This window comes from Mesoplodon mirus, assembly GCF_964341445.2.
Source record: "Mesoplodon mirus genome assembly, chromosome: 8".
NCBI lineage: Eukaryota > Metazoa > Chordata > Mammalia > Artiodactyla > Ziphiidae > Mesoplodon > Mesoplodon mirus.
Window position 1 is genome coordinate 34,619,965 of NC_138984.1, and position 10,367 is coordinate 34,630,331.

Below are 10,367 nucleotides of genomic sequence, written 5' to 3' on the forward strand. Positions count from 1 at the left end.
TATTGTGGTTGGTGTGGAGTAACATTAAATGCTACTTTGAATGACTGTTACATAAACCTAACAGCAGGTCAGTTACCAATTATGCACACATTTGGGCTGAACACTGTGCTGGATGCTCCATTTCATCCTTAGGTGGTGACTGTGCTTCACGTCCACTTACAATTATCTTGCTTTCTTGAAATATATGATAGGCTTTCTCTTCTCTTTTTATAGTCCAGAGATATTAAGTCGTTCACAGACTCAGACACTAGAGAGTTTGGAATTCATTCCTCAGCATGTTGGTGCCTTCTCTGTGGAGAAATATGATGACATCAAGAAATATTTAATAAAGGTAAACAAGAGTCAAAACCATACCAGTCTTGTGAATTAATGATACAACTGACATGATATATCATTCAAATGTACTCACAGCTTATTGTTACTCATATCCTGTTTTTGCTGTCGAGGTATGTCTTTTGTTAGTTCTCTGACTACTAAAAGCACATTTCTCCCTAAAGATTGACCTATTATGATAGAACTTTGTAAGTTTTGTAAAGTGTTCAAGGGGGTTCTGGACATCTAGGGTCAGAGTTTATAATGGCTTTTTGTTTGTAACGTTAGCAAACTAGAGATTGTATAAATAAAGCATGCTGCCTTCACCCCACAGTTATGCTATCTTTGCTTCCTTCTCAAACCCTGTGAGATCAGCCCACAATTTAAAGAATGACATGTGTTGACATGGGGGTGCAGGAAGGAGTATTAGGAGAAATCAAGGGAACTGAACAGTGATTGTTTCAGAGCATAATCAACTGTCATTATTCAGTTTTCTGGAAAGCAACATTTCATATATTTTTCATGACGTTTAAGGTATGTTAGAACCTTTTTTTTTTTTTTCCCTTCGGCCGTGCCATGTAGCATTTGGGATGCTAGTTCCCCAACCAGGGGTCGAACCCGTGCCCCCTGCAGTGGAAGAGTGGAGTCCTAACCACTGGACCTCCAGGGAATTCCCTTAGAACTTTTCTTTTAATATTCTTTATCAGTATATCCAAAGCTATCTTCCCCAAATGTTAAAAGGATTCTTTAAGAATAGGGACTCCTACTCCATATAATTTGGGTAGACTCAACACTTTCAGAAAAGTTGAAGTATTTAAATTTTCCTGGTCCAAAAGTAGACTCTTGACAGTTTGAAAATGGCTCATCATTTATGAAAGTGTTTCTTTTTGATGGATCAGTTGTTTCTGCTGTTAGTGCACACTGACCAGCTGCATCCGTTCTCTTGCTGCTCAGGCCTGCGACACTCCTCTGCACCCACTGGGCAGGCTCGTGGAGACACTGGTTGCAGTGTATAGAATGACATATGTGGGTGTGGGAGCCAACCGCCGGCTGCTGCAGGAGGCTGTGAAGGAGATTACGTCCTACCTGAAGCGAATTTTCCAGCTGGTGAGGTGAGAGATCTTTTCACTGAAGTCATCAAGAAAATGCTTTTATGCCACAGATCCTTCAATAGATTAAATAATGAAAACATGTTTTTACTTTGTGTTTATGCTATAACTATAAAAAAGATGGACGTTAGCCATTGTAACTTACTTCCTTTATGTCTTTCTTACTCATTGGATATAATAGAAGGCTAAAATAAAAATTTTTAATACCAATTTTGGTATGAAATGTAGTAGTCTTATTTGGATTTAATCTCTAGGCAAAATCATGTCTCTAAAACCTAACCACAGAGAAGATAAAGTCTAATATGAAGTTTTAGCCCTGAGTATTTATGTCCTATTCCTTGACAACAGCCTGTTTGTTCACTTATTCAACAAATGTTTGAGTGCATCTGTGTGTTAGCCACCATTCTGGCCCTTGGAGGAATTTATCAGTAAACCAACCCCCCAAAAGAAAGAGAGAGAGAGAAAATCTGTACTCTCATGGGGTTCCATTCTACTGGGGACAGAGTAAACAGAATATGTAATATGTGAGATGATGATTCATGTGATGGAGGGGAAGAGAATGGAGCTGGAGGTGAGATGCTGCTATTTTAAACGGAAGGTCAAGGAGACATGACTAATAGGGTAATATCTGAGCAGAGACTTTGAAGAAGGTGAGAAAGCAAGCAAGCAATCATCTTTTTGAAGGAGAGTTTCAGGCAGCAAGCAATGAAATTCAAGATATTTTACTGGGTTTAAGCCAACAAGTAAATACTGTATTGAGATAGTTATATAAAAGTTTATGAATTTGTCCCAGAAAAACCTCCTTATATTATTTAGCCTCAAAACTGATAAATAGGGGCTTCCCTGGTGGTGCAGTGGTTGGGAGTCCGCCTGCCAATGCAGGGGACACGGGTTCGTGCCCCGGTCTGGGAAGATCCCACATGCCGCGGAGAGGCTGGGCCCGTGAGGGCCACTGAGCCTGCGCATCCGGAGCCTGTGCTACGCAACGGGAGAGGCCACAACAGTGAGAGGCCTGCATACCGCAAAAAAAAAAAAAAAAAAAAAAAAACCCTGATAAATGCATTTGGAAATGTTTCAGTTTGGAGGGGGCAGTGTTATCTACTAAAAAGATCTCTGGGCTAGGATTGTTTCAGCTCTGACATTAGCTAGATGGGTGAAATGAAGATAAGTTCCCTGAACTTTTTAGTTTTCTCCACTATAAAATCGGGGCAGGGGCATGGTATAAGTCTACAAAAATACAGAAGATTGCAAACTGCCTGTAAAGAGTTAAGGTTTAAGTCTGTAAAAATAAAGAGGACAATAAACTTGTTTATGGTTAGAATCCACCATTTGCATACAAGAGGTGGGAAATAAAATCCAGGGGGAATTAAACGCCTAGGGAAAAATCCTCAACAATTTAGCAGCTCAATCATTTGGAAAAGTTTTTCAACAGCTTGGCTTTTTTTTAAAAATTTTAAATTTTTGCATGAATTGAGTTTTCATTTTTTCTTAATGTTGGACATTTAATTGTTTCTATTCTGAAAGCAATGATCTCTGCTTGAAGAGTCAATACACATTGACCTCAGATGAGATTTGCCAGTAAGAAAAACATATATAATATAGATCAGACTTGTTCATTCTTTAGTAACTAGACAGAAAAAAACAACAGATTTTTTACTAGTGTTATTCATTAGCTACATTCTTAATTTTATCCTGTAAGAAGCATCAGTTAAGACTAAGGAAACTGACTTATTTAGTTGATAGAAAGTTTGGTTTTATTGGTCCTTAAAAGATTAAATAATGGAAATGTGTTTTTACTCTTTTTATCCACCCTGGAGGTGTATTTGTGTAATGATATTCTTTATTCTTCCTTAGGTTCTTATTTCCTGAGCTTCCTGAAGAGGGCACCACAATTCCTCTCTCTGCTCCTCTGCCAACTGAAAAAAAATCCTTTTGCACTGGGAAGTCAGATTCCAGATCTGAATCACCAGAGCCAGGGTGAGTGGAGCTGGGTGGAGATGGTGAGAAAGGGGGTGGGGACCAAGTGATCTTATGCAAAAAATCCCAGGAAAAGTTGTTTTCTCTGGATCTGTTTCCTTCTTTTTAAAATGATACGGTTGGGGGCTTCCCTGGTGGTACAGTCATTAAGAATCCGCCTGCCAATGCAGGGGACACAGGTTCGAGCCCTGGTCCGGGAAGATCCCACATGCCGCAAAGCAATTAAGTCTGTGCGCCACAACTACTGAAGCCCATACACCTAGAGCCCGTGCTCCACAACAAGAGAAGCTACCTCAATGAGAAGCCCGCACACCGCAACAAAGAGTAGCCCCCGCTCGCTGCAACTAGAGAAAGCCCGCGTGCAGCAACAAAGACCCAACATGGCCAAAAATAAATAAATAAATAAATAATTTAAAATATAAAAAATGTTTAAAAAATAAATAAAATGATATGGCTGGACTTTGTGATCTCTGAGGTTCCTTTTAGGTTAGCCAAACCCCATGAAACTGTAACTACAAATGACTGGGCACAAAGGCTGCTGAGCAAAGTAAATCATTCTGCCCTAGGACAACAGAGAAATCAGCCTTAAAATGGAAACAGAGTGGGCTTTCAATTAGATTTTGAGTTTATGATAGGAATTCACAGTTGGCCCAAGACAAAACTCTGGGGCCATAGGTAGACGTCTCATGTTAACTCCTTACATAAAAGAAGGAATATAACTGCTTCCTTACTCAAAAATTCCCATCTTTACTTTCAGGTTCTAGAAACTAAAGCTCCATGTTTGATTCTGTTTTCGATTCTAAGATTACTGCTCCTCCCTCTCTCTCCACTATTTTGTAGTTACGTGGTAACAGGTTCTGGGCTACTGCTTCCTGTGCTCCTACCTCGGCTCTACCCACCACTGTTCATGCTCTATGCCCTGGATAATGATCGTGAGGAGGATGTTTACTGGGAATGTGTTCTCCGACTAAATAAGCAGCCAGACATTGCTCTTTTGGGCTTCCTCGGGGTGCAGAGGTCAGTACAGTAATTATGAATGGAACCTAATTGTTTTAACTCAACGTGCAAACAGCATTATTGGGAATTTGGTACTTTGATATCTAATTGTATATATGATTTGCCGTTTATTTACCTATCGCTTATCTGTCTTCAGCAAAATAGTGATGTTTAAAAATCTTTATTTCTGAGAGTTTTTAGACATGAGTTTGAAATGTGATTATTCTTCTGAATATAAGTAAATAATTTGAGTTATCCTGCCTGATATTTTGCAGTTCTTCAAAGCAAAATACATATATTCATATTTTCAGAAAGTTAATTGTATTCAGTCTTTGGCGTTCTTCTTTCCTTTCTTTTCTCTTCTCTTCCCTCCCTCCCCATCTACAGTTTTCATGTAAAAGTTTAGAAGTGCCCTTTTTTGTTGTAGGGCATTGTTTCTTGTTAGTCCAAGGAAGTACTAAGTGACTGTACTTTCTAGAAGTGTTAGGATAAAACGGATCACCCCAACACTCAATAATTATATATTTGTGCTATCAGAAAAAAATGAATGAGCCTTAATTGGAAAGTAAATTTTTTCAGTGGAATGGTTTAATAGTAAAAATGAAGGAACTGTGGAATACTTACTTTAAATGGGGACAGGGAAGTCAATCTAGTCATTAACTGTTTTTATGGGGACTAATTTACCATAAGGAACAACTTGTATTAACAATGTATGGATTTCGTTTTAGGAAATTTTGGCCAGTGACCTTGTCAATCCTTGGAGAGAGTAAAAAGGTATAGTGGATTTTAGTTTCCTCAGCAAATATGCTTTTATTTGGTGTGGGGGGTTTCAAGATAGCAAAACACTTTCTATTTTACTTCGGTAATATAATACCCAAGCATGAGTTATTCACTGAAGACCTGCATTCTGCCACTGGTATCATTTATGTTTCTTGTTGCTGCATAAGACAGCTTTCCTCTTTGACCTTTATAAATTATTTTTTTTGCAGGTTTTGCCAACCACAAAAGATGCTTGTTTTGCCTCAGCTGTGGAATGTCTACAGCAGATCAGGTAATCTCTAATTTGTTGAAAATTACATAAATCAAAGGAGTGGTTAGTCTATTAAGATACTGATGAGATCTTATCTTTACCTAAGCTCTAACCCAACCCCCCAACCCCCCAACCCCCCAAGATGGTGTCATACTCAGCCTGAAGATCAGAAAGACTCTGAGACATTTGGGTTACCTTTTGCTCTACAAGGCCCTTGCATTTTCAAAAGTGGTGGAGAACCTACCCAGCAATTTATCTACATAATCGTATCCTTAGCCAAATGGAAATTAACCAAACTTCTTACTCAGAGAAGAACATGTATTAGGAAAATAAGATTCCACATGGGTAAAAGGAGATGATCTATGACTTAGTGAATTCTTTCATGTGAACCATTGATAGTTGGAGGCTTCTTTCCTCAAAGGACCATAGGATTACAGAGATCATCCCCTCCAGTGACTCCTTTTGCCTGATGTATCCAACTTAAGGCACGTGGGCCCTAAGAGGGTATATTTATATCAAACAATTAGTATCAAATGGCTCTATTAAGAAAACCATAAGATATCTTTTCGTCATTTATTTTTATTTTTTAATTTTTTTTTTTACCAACAGCACAACATTTACCCCATCAGACAAACTTAAAGTCATCCAGCAGACGTTTGAAGAGATCTCTCAGAGTGTCCTGGCATCACTTCAGGAAGACTTCTTGTGGTCCATGGATGATTTGTTTCCTGTTTTCTTATATGTGGTGCTACGGGCCAGGTGATCAACCTCTTCTGACTGTAATATCAGTGACATTATTTTAACAAGTCTGCCCCTTGCTTTTCTGAGCTGATGACAGGAACATGCTCCCCCACTGGAAAAACCATCCATTTCTGTTAACCCTTTTCACGACGTTGTTACCTTTTTGTTGAGCTGTTCTTTCTTTTCCTTTCAAATAGATTCAGAAGTAGGACGTACATATAAATGGAAATAACTCAATATCTTTTTCTTGTTGGGCAGGATTAGGAATTTAGGCTCTGAAGTACACCTCATCGAGGATCTCATGGACCCATATCTTCAGCATGGGGAACAGGGTATAATGTTCACCACTTTGAAGGTAAAGTATAGATATTATTTAATATTTTTTTATGTTAAAATCTCTCCTTCATTTACCATATTATGAATCTGTCATTAACCTTTCTTTTATATAAAACCTTAATGCAAACATTAAGTGCCTTTAGAGCACATACTGTTAATATTTTAAAATATGATAACATTAAAGTAGAATCATTCTCAAAATACTAAAGCAAATTATTCATTACCCAGTCTTCCCTGTAAATTGATCATTCAAATCGTTACAAATCCTTATAAATGTAGACCATCTATATAAATGTAACTTTAAAAAGGAAACAAAGAATTCTTAGTGTCCAAAAAAACATTCAACATTAGAGCTATTTAATGGCATTAAGGTAAAACACAGAAGGCAGTAGGTATGTAATAAATATGAATCGCATCTTCTTTCTTTCCCATTTATTGTAACCAGTAGGTTACAAATGAGCTTCTCTGATCTGGGTGCTCTGTAGGGATTGTTGGAAGTCATTTCAGTTCCCCTGCCTTGATTTTTCTTGGAATTTGATGCGATCACTGTGAAGTTTATTGGAAGAATAACAAATAGAAAATGGCACAAACACTTCTGAAAAAAAGAGAGCAGAACAGACCCACTGTGTCAGTTAATGAAGTGTTATGAAATTATAATAATTAAGATAGTATGTTACTGTCATAGGAATAGACAAATACCTTAGTGGAAGGGATAGCTCCCATATAGGCAGTATTATAATAAAAATTCCACATATGCAAATGGAAACATCAAACAAAAATGGAAAAGAGAATTATATAATAAATGGTCAAAGTATTGGAAGAGCTTATTAGCAGTTTTGGAGGGAGGGTGGCATCAGGGTAGAATCACTCACGTAGCGAATTACAGATGCCTAGTAAGGTTTAAATATACAAAAAGGGAGACAGAAGAAAAGACAGGCAAATTAAAATGAGAAAAGACTAGAATTTAATGTGAGGTTTCTGGCTTGGGCTAATTGTTTAAAATTTTTTTTTTTTTTGTGGTACGCGGGCCTCTCACTGCTGTGGCCTCTCCCGTTGCGGAGCACAGGCTCCGGACGCGCAGGCTCAGCAGCCATGGCTCATGGGCCCAGCCGCTCCGCGGCATGTGGGATCTTCCCGGACCGGGGCACGAACCCATGTCCCCTGCATCGGCAGGCGGACTCTCAACCACTGCGCCACCAGGGAAGCCCTAAACGTTTCAACTTAAATATCATTAACATTTATAGTAAATAAACTGAAAAGGGAGGTGACAACTGAGGAAAATATTGGCTACCAATGACTTACATTATTAGTACTTATGTTATATGAAGGTCATCTCTAAACATATCACCAAGGAAGAAATGAATTAATACATTTATATAAAAGAAAACGCTCAACCTCACTGCAGATTTAAAGAAAGTGCCATTTTGTCCCTGCTAAATTAGCAAAAATATTATAAAATTATACCCAGGGCTGGTGGGGTTATAGTGAAATCAGAATTAGTCCCACATTGCTGATAAAGAATAAATCACCCTTTTGGAAAACAGTTGTTATTAACATTTATATCAACAACATCAAAAATGTTTCTAGAGTTTGAGTAGTCCTACTCCTAGTGATTTATCCCAAGAAATTAAAGAATGGAATACACTGTATATTATTTGGATGAGGTGTTCTTTGTAGTGGAACTCTCAAACCTGGACACTTTCAGATGCTTGGAGATGCTTCTTAAAAATGCATTCCAGGAAATTCTGACTCACTAGGTCTGGAATGATGCTTAATCTTAACCTGTATGTTTATCAAACATGCTAGGTGATTCTGATTATAGTTGTTTGTGTACCTTATACTGATCATCAGCGTATTCTACATGTCCAGTCAGTAGTGGCTTAACAAATTAAGGTATTTCTGCTTAATGAAGAATATTATACAGCTTGTTAAAAATTTTTTGTCTGTTTTAGAATCAGAGGGATTTTACAAAATTTTATTTCTACTAATTATAACTTGGCAAAATAGACATGGGATAGGGTAGGGGGACTGGAAGAAAACAGGGAAAAATGGAAGCAACTGATTTAGTTGAGCTATCAGCATTAATAAAGGATTTCCTTTCTTAGTCCCATGTGCATTGTTATATTTATGTAATTTCTTTTAAAGTAAATTTTAAATGGTTTTGAACTTTTTTTCAGGCATGTTACTACCAGATCCAGCGTGAGAAGCTTAACTAGGCTGCATAACAGCTTGACAACTGGATTATCTATTCAAAGTGTTTTAGCACCATCTGGCATCTTCCTGTAGTGGCAAAAAAGAACAGTGTTGAAATTAGGACGTTGTATTATTTTGGTTGTTATTTCTGAGCCTTGCTAATGATCGGAGCTCTGAGCCCAGAATAAAAGACTGTATAGTTTAAAGGGAGGATTGAAAAGGAGGTAGAAATCAGATTAGACCAGTCCCTGGCCTGTGTTAAGTTCCCCAAATGCCATACATCTTCTGTTGGAAAAAGAGGATATCCCTTCCTACAGTGAAGAGTATGCCAGCTCATGAAGCTGTAAGAAAAAATTCTCAGTATAGCTTCTTACATTAAAGAGGTTGATGAATATTTTTGAGTTTCTGGTTTGCCTGCAGTTACCCCAGACCCCTTTGCAAGGAGCAGATTGTACTTGAAACTATAGTAGCCACACTATGCCTTCCAAAATTCCTCGCAGTCATGTGTGCACCATGCTTCTTTGCTGAGGGAGGGGAAAGAGGAACTTTTAAACTGAAATTTTAACTTTTTCTAAGCTTTCCCACCAGGGTATTCATGATGGGAGAGGTTCTATGCAGTTACTTCTACCATACCCTGACCCCAGACCTGGAGCACATCCAAATAGGAGTCTTCTGCCTCCCGACTAGAAAGAACATAGGAATTTTGTTCTTGGATTCCTTACAATGCTACGGAGTGAATACACTGGAATTCAGACACTGACTCCGAGCTGCTGCAGAACCTCATTCATCCGTGTGCAAACGCTGTATTCCAGGGCCTGTGAATGAGAGCCTGAAGAGCTTTTGCACGCAGGCTGTGTTTTGGAGCAGAACTAGAGACTGGAAAATACAGAAACAAAAAACTGCATCCATCCTTGGCCTAGTGTTGTGGTTCTTCCCTGTACCTTGCGCTGAACTCACAGAGGGGAAGGAAAAGGAAACTCGCTTTGGCTTCTCCCATCTCAAAAGTGTTGTGACACCTCAACCTTTTAGCATTTTGCTTTTTTTTTTTAATGTCCTGTTGTAAGTGTTTGGTGTACACTGTACAAGTGACACTAGTAGCTGTTCTGGATTACATAGGTGCTCTTGCCCATCTCCTCTCCTACACACCAGGCTGAGCGTGCGGAGTGTCCTCCTCCTGCCTTGTGTTAACATCTGCAGATGTTAATTGACTTTGGAAAAGGATCATGGTTTCTGCTCTACTTTATAATCAAGACAAGTGTTTAGTAAAATACTGTTTTGGAATGTTGTCTGTAATGTAACAGCAGTTTTCATAATAAAAGACATTCATGTTTATGAGGTGGTTTATGATTGCGAAAGAAATGACACAGGGCAAACTAAAAATTTAAAAGACGTCCAGGTTTAGTTTTTGGGGGGAGGGGAGTTGCCTGCATTGTAATCTGTGCCTCTTTGTACGGCCTCAGAGATCCCACTGGGGTTTTAGAGATCTCTCTCTTTAAAATAAACATAAACTTATAGCACCTTTGCTGACAAAGAGCAAATTAACTTTCTGACCCTAATAAACTGAGGTCAAGGGTCTTAAAAGAAATGGTACTATTATTTCTTTGAATAAAAGACATATTTTGATAGTTACAGGTTAAATTTTTTTTCCTCCTAAACAGATTCAAGGAAAGGAA

General features: G+C 38.3%; 1 protein-coding gene across 5 annotated transcripts in view; it reads left to right on the forward strand.

Moving 5' to 3' along the window:
• ALS2 (alsin Rho guanine nucleotide exchange factor ALS2) overlaps positions 1–10,009 on the forward strand; it is an 86,573-nt gene extending 76,564 nt beyond the window's left edge. For 3 of the 5 annotated variants that reach the window (XM_082630021.1, XM_082630020.1, XM_082630022.1), the window contains exons 26-34: positions 214–331; positions 1,267–1,424; positions 3,276–3,398; positions 4,239–4,415; positions 5,123–5,168; positions 5,384–5,445; positions 6,034–6,183; positions 6,424–6,520; positions 9,271–10,009. In XM_082630021.1, the coding sequence (XP_082486147.1) occupies positions 214–331; positions 1,267–1,424; positions 3,276–3,398; positions 4,239–4,415; positions 5,123–5,168; positions 5,384–5,445; positions 6,034–6,183; positions 6,424–6,520; positions 9,271–9,381 (1,042 nt within the window). In that variant the 3' untranslated portion in view covers positions 9,382–10,009. Of the gene's footprint in view, positions 1–213; positions 332–1,266; positions 1,425–3,275; positions 3,399–4,238; positions 4,416–5,122; positions 5,169–5,383; positions 5,446–6,033; positions 6,184–6,423; positions 6,521–8,678 lie in introns of all 5 variants that reach the window. The other 2 variants (XM_082630023.1, XM_082630024.1) reach the window with 1 other exon arrangement.
• The last annotated feature ends 358 nt before the right edge of the window (positions 10,010–10,367 follow it).